Source organism: Puma concolor, chromosome D1 (assembly GCF_028749965.1).
Source record: "Puma concolor isolate L17-30 chromosome D1, mPumCon1.1.hap2, whole genome shotgun sequence".
Classification (NCBI taxonomy): Eukaryota; Metazoa; Chordata; class Mammalia; order Carnivora; family Felidae; genus Puma; species Puma concolor.
In genome coordinates, this window is record NC_141676.1 from 60,770,803 (window position 1) to 60,797,246 (window position 26,444).

At 40.4% G+C, this 26,444-nt stretch overlaps 1 protein-coding gene across 1 annotated transcript in view; it reads left to right on the plus strand.

Annotated features, from left to right (window-relative positions):
- The first annotated feature begins 12,142 nt into the window (after positions 1–12,142).
- Positions 12,143–26,444, plus strand: part of ACER3 (alkaline ceramidase 3) — a 181,359-nt gene continuing 167,057 nt past the window's right edge. Inside the window, exon 1 of the mRNA XM_025928583.2 lies at positions 12,143–12,366. Within this exon, the coding sequence (XP_025784368.1) occupies positions 12,264–12,366 (103 nt within the window). The 5' untranslated portion in view covers positions 12,143–12,263. The remainder of the gene's footprint in view (positions 12,367–26,444) is intronic.

Here is a 26,444-nt window from a genome sequence, read left to right on the forward strand (position 1 = left end):
GGCTCCATGCTCAACACAGAGCCGGAGGCGGGGCTCAATCTAAGGACCCTGGGATCATGATCTGAGCCCAAATGGAGAGTCATTTGCTCAATTGACTGAGCCACCCAGGCAAAGGGGAGTGTCAGAGAGAGAGGACGACAGAGGATCCCAAGCAGGCTTCTTGCTGACAGCAGAGAGCTCAAGGTGGGCCTCGAACTCACAAACCCCAAGATTATGACCTGAGCCGAAGTCAGATGCTCAACTGACTGAGCCCCCTGTTTCAAGCTCAGTATTTCACTTATTCATAAGAGCAACCTCTTGAGGTTAGGACACCTATTAGCTTCATTTTTCAGATGAGGAAGCCAAGCAAATTGCTCAAACTCACAGCAGCTCCATTGCTGGATTCAAATCTCTGGTCTGCTAGGGAGCTTAGACTTGAAGCTGCGGACAATGGAGAATCACTGAAGTACAATCACTCTTATTTGTTTGTCTGCCTATCTGACAATAGTTTGTGCTACCCTATAAATAGCAGTCATTGTTATTATGTGGATGAGGCAGGTAGAGGAGACGAAGGACAAAGGATTGGAGCTTGAAAGGTGACCTACTCTGTGCCTGGCCCTGTGTTACACATTAGGGACATTCTGGGGACCAAGACACTTTGCTTGCGCTGAAGTTGCCTAGAGTCTGATTCAGTGTTTCTCCAGATCTGGTTCCTACGCCATCTGTCTCACAATGACCCAGGCTGCTTGCTCCACATGCAGATTCCTGGGCCCCCAAAGACTCTGATTCTGCAGGTCTCTGTAGGAACATAACAAGCCGCAATTCTGAAATTTTCATAAGTTTGAGAGTCACTGATCTCGCTGTTGAGGAAGACACATAAACAGATGACTACGATGCAGAACGTTAGGAATTACAATGGCAGACCTGGGAAGAGTTTCTGGAGGAAGCCGTGAGTGATCTGACACCTGAAAGATAAGAATTAGCTAAGGGGGGGGGGGGGGCGGCGGCTGAGTGGCTCAGTCAGTTAAACATCTGACTTTGGCTCAGGTCATGATCTCATGGCTCATGGGTTCTAGCCCCACGTTGGGCTCTGTGCTGATAGCTTGAAGCCGGGAGCCGCTTAGTATTCTGTGTCTCCTCTCTCTCTGCCTCTCTCCTGCTCAGGCTCTGTCTCTGTCTCTCTCTCCAAAATAAATAAACATTAAAAAAAAAGAGGAAGAAGAATTAGCTAAGGGAACAGGAAGGGAAGGGGAGATTCAAGCTGATGGGAAGATGTCTACAAAGCCCCTCAGTGAGAAAAGTGGCTCTTCTAGGAAAGAGTATTTAAAAGTATTTTAATGTGACTGGAGTGTGGGAGGCAGCAGTAAGGCCTGAGAGGTGGGCAGGGGCCAGGTCAGAGAGAACCCTGCTGGTCATGTCAAGGAGTTTGGACTTTTTCCCACAGGAAAAAGTGGAAATCATTGAAATATGAGCGATTATTCAGAGGAGGGCATTGACAGTTTTGAATTTAAGAAAGTCTCTGGCAGCTGCAGCGGAAAGAATAGTAGCGGAATTAGAACAGGGCAAGAGTTTCCTCAGGGCTGTGAGGGAGGGCACAGGCAATAGTGACCTGGACAGAAACAATGGCAGTGAGAGAAGGAGGGAGGGGGACAGCCAGAAGAACCCATAGGGTGCTAAGTGATTGGATACAGCCGGATGGTGATAGGGAGAAGTCAAGCTTTCTTTCTTTAGCAAACTGGGTCAATGGTTGTTAATTTCACGGTAGTAAGAAGCCAGTGCACGAGGAACCAATTTGGAGGGCAGACAATGAGATCACCTGAATTTGAGACATGCTGAATTTGAGATCCTTCTGAAATATCCAAGCAGAGCTGTCCAGAAGATAGTTGGAAATGCATGCAGGTCTATGGGGTATCCTACTAATTGCCCACTCAACATCCTCTCCCCGTTCTTTTCCTAACCGAAGCCAACTTTGGGACAGTGATGTGCCTAGTTAAAACATCTGACTCTCTTGCCAGTCTTCCCGGACTCTCTATGGTTGGTCATGAGACCCAGTTCTGACCAATAAGTGGACATCACTGGGTGGAGGTTCCAGAAAAAGCTATTGTTTTCCTGATAACAATGGACAGACCCAGCTGGCCTTTTACCGTTGTCCTTCTACTTTCTTCCTGCCTAAACAGACTTCTGATGCTTAGACAAGATGCAGCCATTTTGTGACCATGAGGATCAGGCCCTTAGCGTTCTAAGGGAAGCAGAGAAGAAAAACAGAAGGAGTCTGGCACTGTGGAGCTGTTGTGTGGCCCTGAGCTGTCTACCATCTGAGGAAAATAAACCCTAATTTAGTTAAGCCCCTGGGATTGGTTTTCTGTCACTACAGCAAAACATGATCCTAATTGATTCAGGGCTAAAGCTCTGGAGCCAGATCTGGGTTAGATAGAGATTTGGGTCAACATCTAGATGATAACTGACAGCATTTGGGTGGATCCAAGAAAACCAGCACCGGAATAGTCACAAATGTAAATGTTTTCAGTTTTATTTATTTAATCTCTACACCCAACATGGGGCTCAACCTCACAACCCCAAGATCACGAGCTGCAGGGTCCTCTGAGCCAGCCAGGTGCCCACTAATGTAAGTGATTCTCATGAGATGAAGGACAGAGAGGGCTCAATTTGCAGGCAATGTTGAAAGGAGAAATTCCTGTTCACAGGGCAAGTGTCTTTAGGTTACTTTTGTTTGTTGATGTTTCCATAACCACTTAACACAAAACAGTCAATTTAGGGCTATTCAGTTAATACTCAACCCCATGAAATTTATTTTGTAGCAAATTTCGTAGGGCTTACCCAAGGGCAGTGACTCGGTTCATATGTGTGGTGACTTACCTCCCAGGGTGTGGTGTGTTTGGGGCTCAGGAGCCGACTGGGTAAACCTCACTTCTCTGTTTTCCGTGAAACAAGAGCCCTTGGAATTCCTTTCGGAAAGACGAGTATGAGGACCACCCAGGACCTGTACTGCGATTTAACCTGACTGTCCTATCTTTTCCCAAGATTATTTGCCACAGCCTCCTCATTAATTAGCAAGCTGATCAGGCTAATTTTCCTGATTCCTCTCTTCTCCCCACCCTGCCTCCTACAAAAAAATCCCAAACCCAAAAATCTACCTGGAAACACGTTTGCCATGTTCCAGAGCTGACACTATTATCCACTATGCGAGATTGCTTCATAGAAGTGGGTGTTTTATTTAACCTGAGAAATATCTGTGGGTTTGCTCACATGCTGGGCACTGGGAACGTAGAGATACGTATGGGTGATCCTTTGTGTCCGGAACTCACAGCTGCCTTCTGGGTATAAGCTAGTCAACAGGCAATGAGGCCAAGTGAGGGAAATGCACAGGGTGCTAGGGAGCAAGGAAAAGAAAGCACTAACTCTGCCTGGAGGGTGGGGCCTGGTGTCCAGCTACAGACGTGACAGTTGAGTCTTAAAGTCTGAGATTGAGAGTCAAGATTATTCTAGTGATGTTTCTGGAAGAGTAAGCCTCAGCAGGTACATGCACATTTATTGTTTGATGTTTGTCATGTATTATAAGTGAAAACAAGAAACTCCAAAATGATTTGTATTTTTAAACTCTATTTTAATAAAACATACATTTGGGGGTACCTGGGTGGCTCAGTCAGTTAGGCGTCCGACTTCAGCCTAGGTCAGAATCTTGCCATTCCTGAGTTTGAGCCCTGCGTCGGGCGCTCTCAAAAATAAATAAACGTTAAAAATTTTAAAAAAAACCAAACATACATCTGCATACGTCTTAATAAAACACACACATGCACACATACATAGAAAAAAATGTTTGGCCCAAAATAATCACTACCGAGTGATAAAATTTCAGATGATTCATTATATATATATACATATATACTATATATATATACATATATACTATATATACTATATAGTATAGTATATATACTATATATATACTATATAGTATAGTGTATATACTATATATACTATATATACTATATATATACTATATAGTATATATATAGTATATACACTATATATACTATACTATATATACTATACTATACTATACTATATATATATACTATAGACTATATATAGTATATATACTATATAGTATATATATATATACTATATATATATATAGTATATATATATAGTATATATAGTGTGTGTGTGTGTGGATTATATTTTTATACAATAAAATATATAGTATATATATTTATATATATAAATATAATAAATATATAATAATATATAATATATATATAGTGTGTTGTGGATTATATTTTTATTGTATAAATACAATTTTGTTGTGAAATATAGCTTTATTGTGGACATGTAAATTGGTACACCCACTTTCAAAAACTATTTGGCATTTTCTAATAAATTTGAAAATGTGCAGCCCCTTCCATTCACAGATAGTATGTTGAAGAAAGTCTTGCACATGTGTACCAAATGTGTACAAATGAGTGTTCAGGGTAGCCTTGGTTATAATAACAAAAATGGGAAACAACATATATCCATCTCATGAAATGGATAAATACAACGTGGCATGGTTGTACAATAGAGGACATTGTAAAAGAGTAATAATGGAAAAAACTGTATGCTTTATACAACAGCATAGCTGAATCTTAAAAGTATAATGTTGGGCCAAAAAAAAAAAAAAAACCAAGTCTCAGAAGAGTACTTACTATATAAGTCTAATTTTATAAAACAAAGAAACATGCAAAAATCTATGTTCCAGGATACAGTCATGTGATAAAAGCATACAAAGGTAAAAGAATGATAAAAACAAAATACAGGAAAGTGGTTACTTCTGGAGGGAGAGAAGTAATAAGATTGGAGAAGGATACATGGGGCTTAAGGCATTGGTCAGGTTCTAGCTCTCAGTTAGGTTCTATCTTAATCAGGTTCTATCTCATTATTAGTCTTAATATATTTGGTTATATATTGTTTTTATATACTACGTATTTCATAATAAAACTGTTTTTTCTCATCCATATTTTGAAATTTCTCATAATGAACATGTACTGTTATATGAAACAGAAAGATAACAAATATAATAACATTTTAAAAATTGTTATTCTCTTGTAGCATTTCTCATCCTTGCCTTTTTATATTTCGTTCACCACATATTAATTGACAACTTACTCTGTGCCAAGCTATATGTTGGGGACACAGTGACGTTACATAGTTCCTACACTTCTGGAGCTTAGCTTACCCTCATGGGGGCTCTCTGTGTTCCCGTATCCTGTAAAATTCTCAGAGTTTGGCTTTGCTAGCAATATTCTACAAACTCATTAGCAATTTTTGTTAATGTAGCTGTTAAGCACCTGTGCTCTGCGCTAGCCGCTTACATTCAAATCCTGACTCTGCTACTAACTACTTATACATATTTAGGCAAGTAACTTAACCTCTTTGTACTTTAATGTCGTTAACTATGAAATGGTGAAAGCATAGTATCTACTGCATAGGCTTATTGTAAGATTTTTTTTTGTAATTTTTTAAAACATTTATTTATTTTTGAGAGAGAGACAGAGCATGAGCAGGGAAGTGGCAGAGAGAGAGGGAGACACAGAATCCGAAGCAGGTTCCAGGCTCCGAGCTGTCAGCACAGAGCCCGACGTGGGGCTTGAACCCACAGACTGTGAGATCATGACCTGAGCCGCAGTCAGATGCCTAACCCACTGAGCCACCCAGGTGCCCCTTGTTGTAAGATTTAACTCAGTTAATACAATGTAAAGAACCCAGAACAGGATCTGGCTCATTGTAGATGTTTAATAAATATCTATTGTTATTGTTGTGGTTCTTTAAACATTCCCTGAGCACCAACTCTGTTCAGGCCCCATGAGGGACTGAAGATACACAGAAAAAATGAGACCGAGTTTGGAAGACAGACTACCATGAAAGGTGAGAGAAACAACAGTGGAGAGAAACCAGGGCTGCAGGGGCACAGATGGGCTCCCAGCCAGCCTGGGGGCAGGGGCTCTTCTCAGAAAGGCTAGGGGTTGTATCCCCAGGTTGTAGTGTGTTGCATGTAGGTGACGTTCTCGTATCTCCCACATACGGGAGCCAGGAAGTGTTGATAGGCTATTCTAAATGGGCCTCGGTATTAAGAGAGGCCAAGAGGTAACTTGTAGATCATGAAATCTCTTGATCTGTGGTGATCCTACAGACTTGGTTTCTTTGGTTTCAAATTTTCCTTTGCAGTTATGAAATGGCGCAACATATCTCGTGTGGAAAAAATGGATTAGAGCTTGGATTTCTTTTGCTGTCTTGGGAACTAGTAAAAAGAGTTTTCACTAGGAATCTATGGGTGAAAGCTCCCAAAATTTGGGTTCTCATTTGTTAGCTGAAAAGTAAATTTAGGGATTGGAAACAACCTAAGTACCCAGTAATGAGAGAAAAGTAACATGGATATATGATAATTAAGTATATTGTGGTATGTCTCTAATATTGAATATGATATAACTATTATATGTTTACAAGGATTTTTTGACAGCATGAGAAATGTTTATGGAAGAATGTGAAGTACAAAGGCAATATTAGCTCTATCATGTAAAAAAAATCCATAGATAAAATGCTGGAAAGAAACATACTCACACGTTAACAATGGTTAATGCTAGTTGGTGGGATTATAAGTGATTTCCTTATATTTTGCACTGTTTTAGGTGTTTTCTCAATTTTCCAAAATAGGAATATTCTAACTAGAACACTTAGCGTATGTTTTAAAGTATACAATTCTGCAGGGCGCCTGGGTGGCTCAGTCGGTTAAGCATCCGACTTCAGCTCAGGTCATGATCTCACAGTTTGTGGGTTCACGCCCCATGTTGGGCTCTGTGCTGACAGATCAGAGCCTGGAGCCTGCTTCAGATTCTGTGTCTCCCTCTGTCTCTGCCACTTCCCTGCTCATGCTCTGTCTCTCTCTCAAAAATAAATAAACGTTTTAAAAAATTACAAAAAAAAAATCTTACAATAAGCCTATGCGGTAGATATTATGCTTTCACCATTTCATAGTTAACATTAAAGTACAAAGAGGTTAAGTTACTTGCCTAAATATGTATAAGTAGTTCGTAGCAGAGTCCGGATTTGAATGTAAGCAGCTGGCTCAGAGCACTTTCACACACACTTTCTGTCTCTCTCTCTCTCTAAAATGTAAATAAACATTAAAAAGTTAAAAAAAGGGGCTCCTGGGTGGCTCAGTCGGTTAAGCGTCCGACTTCAGCTCAGGTCATGATCTCGCAGTCCGTGAGTTCGAGCCCCGCGTCGGGCTCTGTGCTGACTGCTCAGAGCCTGGAGTCTGTTTCGGATTCTGTGTCTCCCTCTCTCTCTGACCCTCCCCCATTCATGCTCTGTCTCTCTCTGTCTCAAAAATAAATAAACGTTAAAAAAATTTTTTTTAAAAAAATAAAAAAAAATAAATAAACGTTAAAAAAAAAGTTAAAAAAAATAAAGTATACAATTTTGGGGGGTTGTCAGTTCGAGCCCCACATGGGTGTAAAGATTACTTAAAAAGGTAAAAAAATCTTTAAAGAAAAATGAAGTATGCTATTATATTTTAATTTTTGGCATATTCAGAGTTGTACAACCAAGGCCATGCTCTAATTTTAGAACACTTTCATCGTTCCCAAAGAAACCTTGTACCCATTAGAAGTCACTTCCTATTCCCACTCCCTGTTTCAGCCAACCACGAATTTACTTTCTATCTCTAAAGGTTTGCCTCCTCTGGATGTTTTATGCAAATGGAATCATACAATATGTACCCTTTTGGGTTTGGCTTCTTTGATGAGGTATAATGTTTTCAAGGTTCATTCATGTTGTATTATGTATCAGTATTTCATTTCTTCTTATTGCCAGTAATATTCCATGGCATGGATATCTTATATTTTAGTAATCCATTCATCAGCTTCCACTCTTTGGCTATTACGAGTAAAGCTGCCTATGAGCATTCTTGTACAGGTTTTTGTGGACGGATGTTTTCAAATTTCTTGGCATATAGCTAAGAGTAGAATTGTTAGGTCATATGGTAACTCTGCTTAATATTCTGAAGAAGTGCCAAACTGTTTCCCAAAGTGCTTGTATCATTTTACATACCATCAATGTATGAGGGTTCCAATTTCTCTGCATCTTTGACAATATTTATTCTTGTTTTTTTTTTTTTAACGTTTATTTATTTTTGAGACAGAGAGAGACAGAGCATGAACGGGGGAGGGGCAGAGAGAGGGAGACACAGAATCGGAAGCAGGCTCCAGGCTCCGAGCTGTCAGCACAGAGCCCGACGCGGGGCTCGAACTCACGGACCGCGAGATCATGACCTGAGCCGAAGTCGGACGCTTAACCGACTGAGCCACCCAGGCGCCCCTATTTGTTCTTGTTTTGCATTTTGATTATAGTCACCCTAGCATACGTGAAGTGGCAGGCATCTCATTGTGGTTTTGATTTGTGTATCTCTAATGGCAAACGTGAACAGCTTTTCTGTTCTGATTATTGACATTTGTTTATCTTCCTTGGAGAAATGTTTATTCGTCTGCTTTGCCCATTTTTAATTGTGTTTGTTTTGTGTGTGTTTTTATTGAGTTGTAAAAGTTCTTTATATATTCTGAATACAAGTTTCTTATCCAATATATTGTTTGTAAATATTTCTTCCCATTTTGGGGCTGTCTTTTCACTTTCTTGATGGTATTACTTGCAACCAAAAGTTTTTAGTTTTGATGAAGTCCGATTTATCTATTTTTTCTTTTGTTGCTTGTGCTTTTGTGATTTTTTTTTAAAGTTTATTTATTTTGAGAGAGACAGAGTCAGTGCGAGCAGGGGAGGAACTGAGAGAGAGGGAATCCCAAGCAGGCTCTGTGCTGCCAGCGTCGGGCTCAGACCCACGAAATCACAAGATCATGACCTGAGCCGAAACCAAGAGTCTGACGCTTAACTGGCGAACCCACCCAGGCGCCCCTGCTTTTGTGATTGTATATAAGAATCCACCACCTAACCTTAGGTAACAAAAATTTACTTGTATGTAAACCAAGAGATTTATAGTTTTAACTCTTACATGTAACTCTATGATCCATTTTGAGTTAATTTTATTCAGTGGCAGGAAGGAGTCTAATATCCTTCTTTTGCGTGTGAGTATCCAGTAGCCCCAGCACCATTTGTTGAAAAGACTATTCTTTCCCTATTGAATTGTCTTAACATCCTTGTTGAACATGAACTGACCAAAAATGTAAGGGGTTTATTTCTGGAATCTTCATATTATTCCAGTAATCTGCATGTTTTTCCTTATGCCAGTATTATACTGCCTTGATTAGCATAGCTTTGCAGTGTTGAAATTGGCAGGTGCAAGTCCTCCAACTTTGATCTTTTTCAAGACAGTTTTGGCTTTTCAGGGTCCCTACATTTCCATGCATTTGCTTTTACATTTGGGAAAAACTTGTCAGCTAGACAGAGAGATAGACGTTGCTGAGGGAACTGTGAAATCCATTTTGTTTTTTGAAAGTGATATTACCGCAGTGCTTTCCTGGTCAGGGGAATTTTTCTCTCCTAAATTTTGTCCTGGTCACAGTAGAGGTTTTTTGTTTGTTTTGTTTTGTTTTGTTTTACACTGTTGATGAAAATGTGATGAAATATGCAGGCTATTGATTTAGCCAAGGCTTCATCTCCTGCCTTGAGTCACTTGGCTGGGTCAGTGGTTCTTTCTACATAGGGGTTCCCACAACACCCTACTTTTTGGTTTAGTCCTAGCAAAATATTATCACATTATCACACTCTATTTTTGTGGCCTCTCCCCTGTTTTTGTTGTAATCTCATCAGCAAATCACTGTTTTAAAGATTTTATTGCTAAGTAATCTCTCCACCTAAAGTGGGGCTTGAACCCACAATCCCAAGATAAAGAGTCCCATGCTCTACCAACTGAGCCAGCCAGGTACTCCAGCAAATCACTTTTGAGTATGTATTTCTGCATATTCACTTTGAATATACAAATATCTGTATATTTATTCATTTATACATTATATACACATGATTCTTATACATATTTAAAAACATACACAAAACAGAAATTTTAGAGGTTGAAATTGAAAAAATGCTTAGAAATAGAAGTTTCCCCAGGCCTCAATGGCTTTTATTTCTCTGTAGATTACCCTCTTGGATTCTTCCTATATTTACCTCCGTGTGTTCCCAGCACCCAGCCAAGGGCCAAGCTCCATGCCTGCTGTTCAAAAGAGAATTTTCAGATATCCTGCTATTTCTATTAAAACACACTGCCTCTATTCCTAGGTTCTGCACCCTGCAAGTAAAGATTTTGCATCTATCGTCTGCTACGGTCACTTTGCAGAGAGGCCATAGGCTCATTTCCCCGTTTTCTCTTTTACTTTTGATTATACCTTATCCGACTAGTTCCTTTAGAAAATACCAATTGTGCCATCCTTAACTACAATCTTCAGTTCAAACTGCGTGGTCAGGCAGAGTCCTGGGTGGTAGGACCATAAAGAACGGCTAGCAAGTGGGGCACCTGGGTGGCTCAGTCAGTTAAGCACCTGACTCTCGCTTTCAGCTCAGGTCACGATCTCACAGTTTGTGGGATCAAGCCCCCTGCGCTGATAGTGTAGACCCTGCTAGGGATTCTCTCTTTCCCTGTCTCTCTCTGCCCCTCCCCTGCTTGTTTTCTCTCTCTCTCTCAAAATAAATAAATAAACTTAAAAAAAAGTAAAGAAAAAAAAAGAATGGACAGCAAGATTTCTGATCAGGATGTATCACTGGAGGATGTGGACAAAGGGCAAGGGAGCTCTTGGGGTGAAAATTAGGCAGTGCTTCAGGAAGCTAATTTAATTTAATTTTTTTTTTTTTTTTTTAGAGAGAGAGAGAGAGAGGGAGAGAATGAGAGTAGGGAAGAGAGACAGGAGAGGCTCCATGCTCCCTCCATGCAGGGCTCGAACCCATGACCCTGGTATCACAACCTGAGCTGAAATCAAGAGTCAGATACTTAACTGACTGACCCAGTTACCCCAGGAAGCTAGATTTTAAAGGGCAAGTGAGAGCCAAATAGAGAAGAGTGGAAGACAGTCCAGCTGAACAGCAGAGCAAAGGCTGAGATGGAATGGACCCGGTACATTCCCAGCTAAGGAAGAGTTTGTATAGCTGAACACAAGGGGCAGGGATAGTTGTAATTTGTTTTTTAAAGATCCCTCCAGGGGCACCTGGGTGGTTCACTGGTTAAGCATCTGACTCTTGATTTTGGCTCAGGTCATGATCTCATGGTTGTGAGATAGAGCCCCTTGTCTGGCTCTACAGTGACAGTATGGAGCCTGCTTGGGATTCTCTCTCCCTCTCCCTCTGCCCCTCCCACGCTTGCACTTGCTCTTTCTCTTTGCAACGACCCCTCCAGCAACTCTGTGGAGTATTACAGTCTTGAGGCTGGAAGAAGGGGAGGCTGTTGGTTGCCTGGAGAGTAAGGGCACAATTATAGGTAGACAGTAGAAACCTCTGGGTTTGGAAGCCTGAACTGAGGCATGCAAGCTCTGCTTTAGTTGAATTCTTTTACAGGATCTGCATGCCCTCGCCCTCAACCTCCCCGCCCCCGCCTTTTTTTTTTTTTTTTTGCTCCAGGGTTGTTGCCCTTTCCCTTTGTTCCCAAGAGACACTTACTTATATCTTTATCAGAAAAGCACTGTTTATTTCCTAGGAGTCCCCGGGGCTGGGAGAGTTCTGTTTCTGGGTTCCGTTTGAGGCCTGCGGTCAAAGGAAGACGCTGAGAAAGACGCTGTGCCTCTGCACAGGTTTTATCAAGCCAGGGCTTGCCGATGGCTTCAACCCAACCCGCCTTAGTTTAATCAAACCACACACACAGACACACACATACAAAGAGATAGAGTCTCTGACACGTCCAGACAGAAAACAGCCTCAGGGATATCAGAAACCCCAAGCCTACAGCCAGGGGCGTGTCTGGGCGGGACAGGCAGCCTGGGTAACCGTCGTCCCGGTGACCTGATCACAGCCCTTTCCTGGGAAAAGGAACCCCCCCCCCCCCACCAGGGGAACCCCTGTGGCCTCGGGGTGGGCGGGGCGCCGCCTGGCGGGGGCGGCCTGGAGGCGCCGGTGGGCGGGATCTCCCGCCGGGCACTGCCGCTGACGGAGCCGGCCCCTCCCCTAAGGGAGAGAGGGTGGGCGGAGCGTTCGGTGGGCGCGAGAGCAGGGCCCGAGCCGGCCTGGGAGCTTGCCGAGCCGAACGCGGCCAGCGGAGCGCCTGGGCGGCGGCGGCGGCGGCGGCTGCGTGCGCGATGGCTCCGGCCGCGGACCGCGAGGGCTACTGGGGCCCCACGACGTCCACGCTGGACTGGTGCGAGGAGAACTACGCGGTGACCTGGTACATCGCCGAGTTCTGTGAGTGCGGGCGCCCGGGCCTGAGGCCGGAGGCAGGGAGGGAGGGCGCCGGTCCGAGGGGAGACGCCGCGTGAGGAAAGCGGAGGGCGGACCTGGCCGCCCAGGGAGGCACCAGGCCTGGCTGGGGAGGTGGAGTGGGGAGCCCCGGCCTGGGGGCAGGAATGGGAGCTCTGCCGAGGAGGGGAGCGGATGGGGGAATCCAGTGTGTCGGGTGAGGCGTGCCGGGGTCCGAACGGGTTAGGGAGGGTTGAGTTTGGGGATCGGAAGAGAAGTGGGGAGCCCCCCGCTGGACCTGAGGGGAGGCCTGAGGGGCAGGACTGGGGATGGGAATTCCTTTATGACGGGAGCAGTGGGGCAGGCTGGGGCGGCCCTAGAGGAGGTGGGGAGAGTGGAGGATTCTGCTCGTTAGAATGAGGGCCTGGGACACCTGCTCCTACTGTTGCTGCCACCACCTTCGGCCTTAAGGGCACAGGAGAAGGGAACAGGTCCTAACTTAGTCTCACCCCAAACGTGGAAACTCCCAGGTCTTTTCCTTCCTCTTTCTCTGTTTTCTTCGGACCTCTTCGTCACCTCCAGGGAAGGTGTCGGGCTCACAGGAGCACAGGGGACCAAGTCCCTGTGCCACTCTGCCTGCTTCCTTTCCTACTACCTAAGGGTTAGAGTTCATTTGAGGACACTACTTCCACTGATTGCACCTTCTGAGGACTTGGGGAAAAATCCTTCTCCAACTGCTTGCCCCTGACAGGCACCAATTGCCCCCTAGGTAGGTAGGTAGGTAGGTGTGTGTGCGTGTGCATTGCCCCAGCTCTTACTCCACTAGGTAGGTAGGTAGGTAGGTAGGTATGTAGGTAGGTAGGTAGGTACGTGTGTGTGCGCGTGTGTGTGTATTTCCCCAGCTCTTACTCCACTAGGTTAGGAGAGCACAGGAAAAATCTGCCATTTCTTTTATGCACTTTATGTGGGTTAAATTTTGAGAGCACAATGTTTGATCCTTCTTCCGGTACCTACCTGTTTCTGGCAAAGTATAGAGAATATATATATACACACACATGTGTGTGTGTATATATATATATGTGTGTGTATATATATATATATGTGTGTGTGTGTATATATATGTGTGTGTGTGTGTATATATATATATGTGTGTGTGTGTGTATATATATGTATATATGTATATATATATATTTTTTGTCTATTACTGCCGCCTTTTAATTGGACCCACTTTCTCAGGGCATGAAGCAATTCTTCTTAGCTAACCTTCCCATTGCTACCGCCTTTTCCCAGACATTTGTTTGGCTTTGTAGGGAAGAGGCAAGAGTTTCATGCCAGCTGATCCCACTTGATTCTCTTCACAGTAGTTGACTCAATAAAAAAAGAAACCCAAACTCTTGTTAGTGTTCAAGATTTTAAACCATTCCTTTGAAACCATGATTTGCGCTGAGAGTCACGTTTCCTGAACTACTAAAGTAATAATTTTTATATAATAATGGAAGAATATGGGCAGAGGGATCACTTGTAGTATAATTACTTGGCAGCCCAAATGTTGGCAAGGAAGCGCTTTACCAATTTGTTGTTAGATCATGTTGGCAAGCCCATACCTGGTCCAGAGAAGGTCCGTGAGAGGAAGGGACTTAAAATCATGCTTTCTGAACTGGAAGCGTGTAACATGGAAGAACAACATGAAGACATTGCCATGGTCTTCAAACATTGGATGCGCTGTCATACAGAGCAGTTAAACTTTCTAAATTTCTCTAGAATGTGGAATTAGAGTATATGGATGGAAACTAACAGTAAGGGGAGAGATTTTGCTTCAGCCTAAGGAAACTTTTTAACTGAAGATAAGCATGGAATGGCTTGCCTGGAGTTGGAGGTCACTGGAAGTGTTGAAACAGACATTACTGAACTAACTCACATGAATGTTTTATAAGAAATTATTTAGTAAAGAAAAGGGGTTGGCTTTAGTTGACCTTTAGGCCCTTTGCATATTTATGGGTAGATATAAGTAATAATGGCTTTTAGTTTAGAACCAGGGATTAGAATCAAGAGAAAACTGACAGTTAAGTCATGTGAGCTATGAGGGTGCAAGATAGCTGTTCTGCCAGATAGCTGTGAGAAATGGGAAATGGCTTTTGGTCTTAATGTCCTCAGAGGAGGAAACTGAGAAGACTGCAGGGTGGGTTTTGACATAGGAATCAAGGGTTGCAAGAAGAAAGTAAGTGAATGTTGACTGCCCTTTGCACATGTGCCTTGGGAGAAAATTATTTGGAGGAAGTTGAGGTCAAGTCTTTTTACCCAGGAAGCAGAGGGTATCCATCATTTTTTTGGAGTAAGAGAATTTAATCTTTGAAGAATATGCTGGTTAATAATGATGTGTTTAAAATAAATACAATTATATCATTATTATGATATTTACATTAATGATAGGAATAGTAAAGATAATGATGATAATAGCCATATGTAAGTGCTTACTGTGTACCACACTTTGCTAAGCACTTCCTCTTCTCCCTTTCAATCTTTACCTAAGGTTGCAAAGAGTGATGTAGAGATGGTGTTTAAGTTGAGGTCTGATTCTAAAGCTAAGTCATACAGAGAAAGACAGATACCATATGTTTTCACTCTTATGTGGATCCTGAGAAGCTTAACAGAAACCCATGGGGGAGGGGAAGGAAAAAAAAAAAAAGCATAAGAGACTCTTAAAAACTGAGAACAAACTGAGGGTTGATGGGGGGTGGGAGGGAGGGGAGGGTGGGCGATGGGCATTGAGGAGGGCACCTGTTGGGATGAGCATTGGGTGTTGTATGGGAACCAATTTGACAATAAATTTCATATTAAAAAAATAAATAAATAAAAATAAAGATTAAATGAGATAAAAAAAAATAAAGCTACTATATCTTGTACTATCACACACTCACTGTTTTGTCCCTACATGCAAGAAGTAAGGACAGGTGAAATAGAATACTGTCACAACGGACAAATTGAATAATTATTCATGAACCCCGTCTTTCAGCACTAGGCTGTGTGTATTTTGAGTAATAAAAAGAAGAGTTTGGGGAATTGCATGTTCAGATATGGCAGCAGTTCTTAGTCACTGAAATACCAGAAAATCTTTCTTCTTAACATCACCCAAGATCATTTCAAATTCCTTGTCTGTTTTTTTTTCATTTTTTTTTCAAATTCCTTTTTTGTTTGAGCAGATTGTAAAGGTAGAGGTTTTCTCTTTAGTTGTGAAATAATGTGTTCCTTGATGTGCCAGAAGTTGTAGGTACAGGCAGTCCTCACTCTTTATAGTTGTGTAGGACAGCACAAAGGACCTTGCAAGTTAAAACCTGGCAAAGTAGTCTTAATAATCAATGGGAAAAGTTATGATTGTTTTGTCACCTTTAAAATTTTTTTGTCAAGCACTATAAACTCTCTTATTGTTGGTTATAGATATATAGAGAAATGAAAACATAGTAAAACTAATGTTTAGTATACTATAATTTAAAACATCATCCTTTTCTCACAACCACTTTCTTCACTTATGTTGGTAAGTTTGTCTTCATTAAGTTCCTCTGGCTGCATATCTAGAGTCTCTGGAATGGCAGCAGTCAACATTGTCAGTGTCAGCGGTTTCTTCAATAACTCCGTTTATGTTTGATTGGAATTTCACTTCCAACATTATCACTTTTTGTTTCTTTGCTACACTTTAATCATTATTGGCCATTTCCCTCTTTTGATTATTCATTTTTGTAAAATATCACCTACATTCATCACCAGAGACAAGGAAGCAACTCAGCTACATGCCTTGCTGTCTGTACATGAACTGATTAACAGATGTGCAGTGAATAATCACCAACAGTTTTTGCTTTGATGTCTTATCCATTGTTAGATATTTAGGCAGTTGGGGTGCCTGGGTGGCTCTGTAGTTAAGTGTCCGACTTTGGCTCAGGTCATGATCTCATGGCTCCTCAGTTCGATCCCCGTGTCGGGCTCTGTGCTGACAGCTGGGAGCCTGGAGCCTGTTTCAGATATTCATTCTCTCTCTCTCTCCCTCTCTCTCTCTGTCCCTCCCCTGGTCACACTCTCTCTCTCCAGAACAAATAAACATTAAGAAAAAAAAATTAAAAAAAAAAAGAAGGGGCGCCTGGGTGGCGCAGTCGGTTAAGCGTCCGACTTCAGCCAGGTCACGATCTCGCGGTCTGTGAGTTCGAGCCCCGCGTCAGGCTCTGGGCTGATGGCTCAGAGCCTGGAGCCTGTTTCCGATTCTGTGTCTCCCTCTCTCTCTGCCCCTCCCCCATTCATGCTCTGTCTCTCTCTGTCCCAAAAATAAATAAACGTTGAAAAAAAAAATAAAAAAAAAAAAAAAGAAATTTAGGCAGAGAGTTAATTTTCTCTCAGCACTTTAAATATGTTATTCATTGTCTCCTGGCTTTTATCGTTGCTGATGAGAGGTCTACCATCAGCTTAATTTTTGTTCCTTCGCAGTTTATTTTGTCAAATCCAGCAACAGACTTTGAAAGAAGTGACTTTTCAAGTCAGTTAAGCGCTGATTGTGATGTGCTTCTATTATTTACATAGTGATTTGTGGACTGAACACCTAGTCGTGAAGTTTGCACTATATTCAGTCACTCATGGTTAATGTACTGTGGTACCTGAAATTTGAATTGTGTTGTTGGGGAATTGGAATTATTGAACTAAACTGTGTACCTGGAATTTGTGCATATTAGAACTCTTTAAAGTGAAGATTTCCTGTGCATTTCTATTCTTTACAACATTCCTAGTGAGTAGGTACGTGGACTTCCCACTTTTTTGATGCAGGAAGTTAAGTAAACTGCTCAGCATCATACAGCTATTAAGTGGCAGAAATGGTATTCAAATATGGGTCTGACAATTCTTTCTACTAACACATAGTTCTGTGGGAAGTGGAATTTCAAGCACTGTTAGTTTCATGGAAGAAATGTTACCTAAAGGGAGGTGGAAAGGAATCCTTTAATTATGGTCTCAGAGGAGAATTACCCAGATAAACTATAGTGTATAGAATGTGCAACTACATAAAGTCACCTGTTCAAGGTGGCTGATAGGCCAGTGGGGGTATAAATAGGTAAGTACTATTAGGCATTTTCTGTTTTCAAGGGAAACGCATTACTCAAAATGTATTTGAAAGAAGAATGTCCCAAATTGATGTATTATGAAGGAGGGTTTATTGGAAAGCCAAAAAAATTATAATTTCTAATTATGGGTTTTATAGAGGTTACCTCAGTCTGAGGGGTAACTTAGTAGACTTTCATGAATGGGGAGAATGGATGGTAATTTCTGGTAGGACCATCCAGCCATCTCCCTTTGGTCCTTGGGCTAGAATGATTCAATCTGGGTAGATACCATCCTTCTCGTAGCTTTGTTGTCCCCCTCCCCATCCTATTCATAGGAATTGGACAGAAGCAAAGTAGGACAACCCTCAGTTTTTATACCATTATTATGGGATTTGCTTAGATGAGGTAAAGGGGTTTTTCTTTGACACTATAGCACAAGACCAGAGAGGCTTCAACCAGCCTCTCTCCCATACACATATGCCACTCAAGGCATCTAGCTGCTGGTGGCTCATCGCTACCTTTCTTTTCCTTTCCTTTTTCCAGGCCCCCTCCCACCCATCTTCTCTGAATTGTAGCCTCAAGTAAGTGAGTGTGCTTCAGGCTTCTTTTGGTCCTGGAGTTCTGTGGGCTGGCGGAGGTGATACTCCTGTCACCTAAGGAAGGCAGTCATTTTCCTGAGGGTTATTGACAGGCAAGCAGCACTGCTTCACACATAGCTCAAAGTAGTAAGTCAACTGAAGACTGAGGCCAAGTGAAGGGCCAAATTCAGTGTACAAAAAGATTTAGATTTAATATGTACAAGTCAAAGATTGCCGGTAAATTGTTTCCAGTGCTGTGATGGATGTATATATGTGGTGCATTGGAATACAAGGAGAAGTTACTCGTTAAGAGCTTAAAGTATAAAAGCTTTATTTACAGTGTTAATACTGGAAGAACAGCCATACAGTTTATTTATTTATTTAAATTTGTTTAATTGTGCAAAAATGCACATAGAATAAAATTTACCATTTTAACATGTATAGCTTAGTAGTGTTAAGTACCTTCATGTTGTCTTGCAATGAATCTCTAGAACTCTTCATTTTGCAAAACTGTAACTCTGTACCCATTAAATAACTGCCCATTCCTTCTTCCTCCCAGACCCTGGTGACCACTCTTCTACTTTCTGTCTCTGTCAATTTGACTACTCTAGGTGTCTCATATAAAGACAGTGCTGTCTTTGTCTTTTTGTGACTGGCTTATTTTATTTAGCATAGTGTCTGTGTAGGTCAATCCATGTTTTAGCATTAGTTAGAATTTCCTTCTTTTTAAAGCCTGAATAAAACTCCATTATGTATATATACTACATTTTGCTTATCCATTCCTCTGTTGATAGACATATGGGTTGTTTCCACCTCTTGGCTATTGTGAATAGTGCTGCCATGAATATGGGTGTACAAATATCTCTTTGTGACCCTAAAGTGGAATTGCTGGATCATATGGTGACATAGCAGCTATTTAAACCTGTTCATTAGAAAGAAATCCTTTTATTATTTTCTTTCTTGGGTCCCATGCATTTATTATTATTATTATTACTTAAATTGTAATTTATTATTACTTATATGTAAGTTGTTAATGTACTTTATCTCCATCTTAATTAAATAAAGGTGCATGTAACTGCCAGAGAAGTTCTAGTCACTGTTACCACACTGTATTGATCCACGTGAGGTGTGTAATGTCTTGATATAATTCTAGTCCAAAATAAAACAGCATAATATTTTCACTAAAACCTGGTTGTGGATAAATATGATTTTTGAAATATTGAAAATAGTAGAAATAACAATAGCGAACATTATGAGACAGTTAATAGATGCAAAGCTCTATGTGTATAGGATCTCATTAGAATCCCTATTATAATCCTTATAATAGCTCTTGTAAGTGAGATTCTTGTTAGTTGTCTTACAAATGTGGAAGTTGAGGGCTCATAGAGGGGTTAAATAATTTTGTACAAAGTTGTTTACTTTGCAAGTGGCAGAGCCAGGATTTGAACTCACACAATCTGACTCTAGAGCACATTCTCCTTCCTTTCTCTCTTTGTCTTTTTTACTTTTAAAATTAGCTTTTCGTGGGGCGGCTGGGTGGCCCAGTCAGTTAAGTGTCTGATTCTGCTGTCAGCACAGAGCCCACTTCAGATCTTCTGTTCCCCTCTTTCTCTGCCCCTCCCCCCCTCAAAAATAAACATTTTTTAAAAATTAGTTTTTTGAGGCATAATTTACTTAAAATGCATCCATTTTAAGTGTATGGTTTGAAAAATTTTGACAGGTGTATATATCTATGTAACCACCATTGCAGTCAAGACATAGATTTTCTATCACCCTAAAAAAGTTACCCAGCAGAGCACTTAGTTGTAACCATATAGTATACTGCTTGATCTCTGAGGTAGGTACTGTTATAATCCTAATTTGCAGTTAAGACATTACAGTTTAGGAAGATTAAATAACTTGCATAACTTGCCCTCGGTCACACACTATTTTTTTTAAATGTTTATTTATTTTTGAGAGATAGAGAATGAGCAGGGGAGGGACAGAGAGAGAGGGAGACACAGAATCTGAAGCAGGCTCCAGGCCTCGAGCTGTCAGCACAGAGCCCAATGCAGGGCTTGAACTCAAAAGTCGTGAGATCATGACCTGAGCCAAAGTTGGATACTCAGCTGACTGAGCCACCCACGTGTCCCCCTCGGTCACACACTATTAAGTGGCAGAGCCTAAGTGACCCAGGAGCCTTTTGATTCCAAAGATATGCTCTTAATACCATACTATGTTGCCTCCCTTCATTACTACTTTTTCAGACCTCAGTGGGTCCAGGGACCTCAGATTGGGAACTAGTGGTCTGATGCTTTCATTTTACTTGTAAGAAGAAAGACCTTGAGTATTGAAGTGATTTGCCTAAGATTATGTTACAAATTAGTGGTAAAACCTACGCCAGAATCCATATTCAGTAGTTTTTCAGGGAAATGGTAGCTGCTGAGGAAGATGATGTCAATGTTGCTGATGTCATATTGTTAATGAGTTACCAGATCATAGGACTTCCTCAGAAGGAAGAGCTCCCAATGGGCTAATTTTTATGGTGAAGATACCTAACATCTATAGTATGCTTTACAGCAGTGCTTCTCAGAGGTAAATGTGCATGTTAATTACCTTGAAATCTTGTTAAAGTGCATATTCTGATTAAGTAGGTGTGGAATGTGGCCTTAGATTCTGCATTTCTTATAAGTTCTCAAGTGATTCCAGTGCTTCTGGTCTGGAGCTATACTTGGAGGAACAAGGGTTCAGGTTCACAAAGCACGTTTAATTCTTTTTTTCCTGTGATGTGTAGGTGTTATCCCTGTTTGTATGTAAGGAAACCAAGTTCAAAAGGATAAGTGATTTGTTCAGGATCATAGGGCTGGTACTGGAACCTATGTTTCTAACTTTGAAAACCAAGCTAGGTGTTGAAACCCTCCAGCCCCCCATTCACACTAACAAGACTGAAAACACTGCATGTGAAGGAGAGCTTGGAAGTGATTGTCCTGGGTAGTAAGCAAAATTGAACTTAAAATTGAACTTACTTTTTCATTTCAGAAAGTTTTCATTCTCATTTGCTCCTAACACTTTTGCCAAGCTCAAACCAAACCACTTTTTAGACTTAAGTCTGTAGTTATTAATTAGTGTTTAGTAGTACTTGAAGGCTGAGAGCATTTTGAAATCTCATCCTAACTTAGTTTTACCCATGTTGTCAAAGATACTAACTAGGAAGAATTGTCATTTGGTAGCACATGTTGGAAGAAATGATAGATTTTTATTGTTTTAATGGAACAGTAATTGGTGGGTGGGTAAATAAGAAGAACAAATACCTCAAATAATAAATTGGGGAACTTTACTAAGCCAGAATACATAGAATAGTGAACATTTAAATGAAAATCTTGTCCAGTGCATTATTATCTTAGGTTAAAATTTTAAGTTGTTTCTTTGATTTTGGGTTCACCCTGTTCCTTTGCCAACTGTTTCCCAGTCAGGGGGGGGGGGGGGGGGAAGCCCTGACTTGGAGGGTTTTAGGTAATGCAGAGAGCATTTTAAAAGAAGTAGGGGCATGGAGACACATTTTAGGACCCAGCAAAATGATAGAGCCCAAAAGAGACAGCAAAAGCAGTTAATGGGGACACAAAAGTCCTACATGTTTTACTGTGGGGAAAGTACATAGTATAATGACTTGGAGTCTGAATCAAGATTCCTATTTGTTGCATCGAATGCTGTGACTTTGGGCAGATCCCTTAATCCTTCTTTGTATCAGTGTATTTTCTTTTTTTTTTTTTTTTTAATTTTTTAATGTTTATTTTTGAGAGAGAGAGCGAGCATGAGCAGGGGATGGGGGGAGAGAGAGAGAGGAAGAAACAGAATTCAAAGCAGGCTCCAGGCTCTGAGCTGTCAGCACAGAGTCCGACGTGGGCCTTGAACTCACAGATCATGACCTGAGCCGAAGTTGGACGCTTAACCTACTGAGCCACCCAGGCACCCCATGTATCAGTTTATTTTCTATAATACGAAAATAATGATATCCAAGAGGGTTATGAGAATTAAATGGCATGATACACTTGAAAGTGTACAGTGAGGTGAAGTGCCTGGCAAATACTAGGTGCGCAAAAAATGTTAGTTGAATTCCCTAATTCAACTGAGCCTGGGTGGCTCAGTTGATTGACCAGCTCTTGGTTTTGACTCAAGTCATGATCTCATGGTTCATGAAATTGAACCTTGTGTGGGGCTCTGCACTGACAGTATGAAGCCTGGTTGGGATTCTCTTTCCCTCTCTCTCCCTCTGCCTTCCTCCCTCTCCCTCTGTCTCCCTCTCTCTCTGCCCCTTCCCTGTTTATGCTCTGTGCATGTGCTCGCTCTCTCTCAAAATAAACAAATATTTAAAATAATATTAGTTGAATTGGGATCTAGTGAAAATAAGTTTAAAAAAAAAATCATACTGTGTTATAGTTGTGGCCTCCTCATCTGTGATGGTTAATTTTTTCTGTGAACTTGGCTAGGCTTTCGTATCCATTTATTTGATCAAATACTAATCTAAGTGTTGTTATGAAGGTATTTTATAAATGTGATCAACATCTACAATCAGTTGACTTTAAGTAAAGGTTACTTTCAGTAATATGGGTGGGCCTCATCCCATCAGTTGAAAGGCCTTAAGAGCAAACACTGAGTTTGGGGGAGGTAGAGAAAGGTTAAACTTTTCTGGGGGGATGTCTCCTCCTTGACCTAATTGACTCCTTGCTTTAGTGGGCCTTTCCTCTCTTCTCTTTTCCTCCCTTTCATCTTTCTTTCATTTGTTTGAATATATTAAGAATATACCAGAATTTTTAGATGTTTTCAGTGGGATTGCTTTTGCATATGATGTTCCCTTGTCATTTGTAGCTGCATTCTCTCAGTGGATACCTCCCTTCTATTATTATTATTATTATTATTATTTAATCTTTATTTTAAGTAGGCTCCATGCCCATCGTGGGGCTTGAACTCACCATCCTGACATCTAGAGTTGCATGCTCTACCGACTGAGCCAGCCGGGAGCCTCAGTGGATACCTCTTTAAACCTTGATTGATTACTCCTTACAATTAGGTGCTTCTGTTTTCCTTAGAGGACTTTCTGTTGACAGAAGGATAGAGACTGAATTCTAACATGGCATGAAAACCCCTTTTTTTAAATGAATATCTTTACAACAAAGTCAGAAGAATTTTGCAGTGACTATCTGTTCAACTATTGTCTAGATTCTACTATTAACGTTTTATTATGCTTTGTTTTGTTGCATGTCTGCCCAGTTGTCCATTCTTCTATCAGTTCATTTTAATTTTTGACATTATGAATTTCAAAGTAAATTGCAAACATCTTTATACTTTCCCCTAAATCCTTCAACATACATATCATCAATTAAAGTTCAATTCTTTGTTTTTTTCTTTGGAGGTAAAACTTATATTTGAAGTAATGCGCAGATCTTAAATGTATATTTGCTGAATTTCAAGAAATTGATACATTTGTGTAATCAAAACCTCTATTAGAATATGGAACTTTAGCATCAAGTGAGAAGGTTCTTCATGCCCCTTCCCTGTTAATTCTTACCTCCACCTTCCCCTTCTCTTCAGGGCTACCACTATTCTGATTTTTTTTCCCCCACCATAGATTAGATGTGCCTGTTCTAGAACTGCATGTAAGTGGAGTCAAACAGTATTTACTGTTTAGTATAAGATTTCTTTCTTTTTTTTTTTTTTAAAGTTCATTTATTTATTTTGAGAGATAGAGCATGTATGCATGCACATTGGTTGGGGAGGGGCAGAGAGAGAGAGAGGGAGAGAGAGGATCTCAAGCAGCCTCAGTGCCGTCAGCACAGAGCCTGACAGGGACTCAGTCTCACAAACCATGAGATCATGACCTGAACCAAAATCAAGAGTCAGATGCTCAACTGATTGAGCCACCCAGGCACTCCTGTGTAAGACTTCTTTCACTCAGCATAATGTTTTTGAGACTTCAGCAATGTTGCATGTATTGGTAATTCCTTTTTATTGCTGGGTAATATTCCATTGTATGAATATACCACAGTTTATCGATTTACCTACTGATGAACACCTCGCTGTTTTAAGGTTTGATAATTATGTATAAAGCTGCTATGAACATTCTTGTACAGGTCGTCTTGTGGATATGTATTTTCATTTCTCATAGGTAAATACTGAGGGTTGGAATAACTGGGTCATAGGTAGTTGTGTGTTCAGTTTTATTAGAAACTACCAGATCTTTTCTCAAAGTGGTTGTAACGTTTTACATTCACAGCATTTCATCCACTTCCTCACTAACATTTGGTTAGTCTTCAATTTTTGCCATTCTGGTGGTTGTGTACTTTTAGCTCATTGTGGTATCCAGTTTATTCTAAACTCTTCAGTCTGTGTTCCTCCTTTTCCCTATAATTCCTGCTTTCCCTACTTACACTGTACTTTTGCCAAAACAGCCTGTTTACGTATTACATTTATACTCCTGTGCACCTTTCATTGTATGTGTTCTTCCCATGAGAGATAATAAATTGTTTTTTCTTATTTATTTATTTATTTATTTATTTATTTATTTATTTATTAAATTATTTTTTGAAGCCATCAAGTTTGGGGGGTGGTTTGTTACTCAGCAGTAAGTAACTGAAACAGTGTCTAAAGTTGAGTTTTGAGCAATTTTGATTTCCTGTTGTGTAAACTCCGAGTATGCCAAATTACATCATGTTTTTTTATTCTTAGAAGATGAAACTTTAAAAAGAATAATAAAGTTTAATATAGGCCCTCTATCTGAAGATTTCAAAGAATTTTTATAAGCATCATTTTATTTATCCCTATAATGTACTCATGAGACTCAAAAGAGGTATTTTGCCCAGTGAAAGTACATAAGTACTTCAAGGTTGAAATAATTCAATTGCATGACTGGAAAAATCTTTGACTCATTATAGGTGTGGACTCTTTTAAAGTACTTTAACTTTTCAGAGCAAGCTGCTTTTAACATCAAGAGGAAAGACTGAATGAACTCAGAAAACAAAACAACTCTAAAAATTATGCATGTTAAAATCTTGATACTGTTATAAAAATTGTTTTATGATTGGAATTCATTCATTTACTCATTTATACAAAATGATAAGGCAGTATTCTAGATAAGATAGTATTCCCAAAATGAAATATATGGTTTTAGGCTATTTTACCTGCTGGGTAGCAATCCCTCCTCCACCCTCCCCACCCCCCTTGTAAAGTAGACATGAGGACAGTCTGGTTTTATTGTCTGAAATCCAGTTGGTCACTGGAGTTCATTCAGTCTTGCCAATCAGATGGATGTTCTCTCTTCTTTCACTATTGTAGGAATGTCCAACTTAAAGCTTGACGTTTGAAGAGAATTATGACCTTGATAAAGGAGGACTGTTCTTTGGTTAAGAGCATTCATTAAATAAAAATAATAGCTCCCTCTTTGCCTTTCCCTCATTCCATATTCTTCCTTTTTCTCCAGAGGTAACTGCTATCCTTAATTTAGTGTTTATCATTTCCTACCTTTTTACCACTGTGTGTTTCTAAAGAATATACTGTTTAGGTTTGCTTGTTTTAATTTTACATAAGTGGAATTGTACTATATATATGTATGTGTGTGTGTGTGTGTGTCTGTGTGTGTGTGTGTATTCTTCAACTTGCTTTTTTCACTCAATTTGTGGTCAAATATGTATCATCCATATTCCCAAGAATCCTCTCTGTTGATGGGTTTAGCTATAGTTTATTTATTTTTACTGTTTAGAATTCCACTATATGAATATATTGATTTGTCCATTCTTTAGTCATTGGATATTTTGTTGTTTTCAGGTTTTTGCTGTTACAAATGTTATAACATTTTTGTACATCATCTGGTACACACAAATTTGAAAGTTCTTGTGTCTATTGAGTAGTATAATGGTTAGATTGTAGGGCATGCCCATATTCAACTTTTACTAGATCTGAAGTGCTCAAGCTTTTTTTGTCTCATCTCCTTTATACATTTAAAAATTGTTGAGGACCCTGAAGAGCTCTGTGAGTTAAATCCTTTGGTATTTACTGTATTAGAAGTTAAAATAAGGGGCACCTGGGTGGCGCAGTCGGTTAAGCGTCCGACTTCAGCCAGGTCACGATCTCGCGGTCCGTGAGTTCGAGCCCCGCGTCGGGCTCTGGGCTGATGGCTCAGAGCCTGGAGCCTGTTTCAGATTCTGTGTCTCCCTCTCTCTCTGCCCCTCCGCCGTTCATGCTCTGTCTCTCTCTGTCCCAAAAATAAATAAACGTTGAAAAAAAAAATTAAAAAAAAAAAAAAGTTAAAATAAAAAGATTTAAATTTTTTATTAATGCACTTAAGATTCATGCTTGTGAGAAATGAGATTTCACCATGTTGTATCAGTTTATTCCTTTTTATTTAATTTTTAAAAAATTTTCAAAAGATTATTTTTGTTATCTCCACACCCAGTGAGAT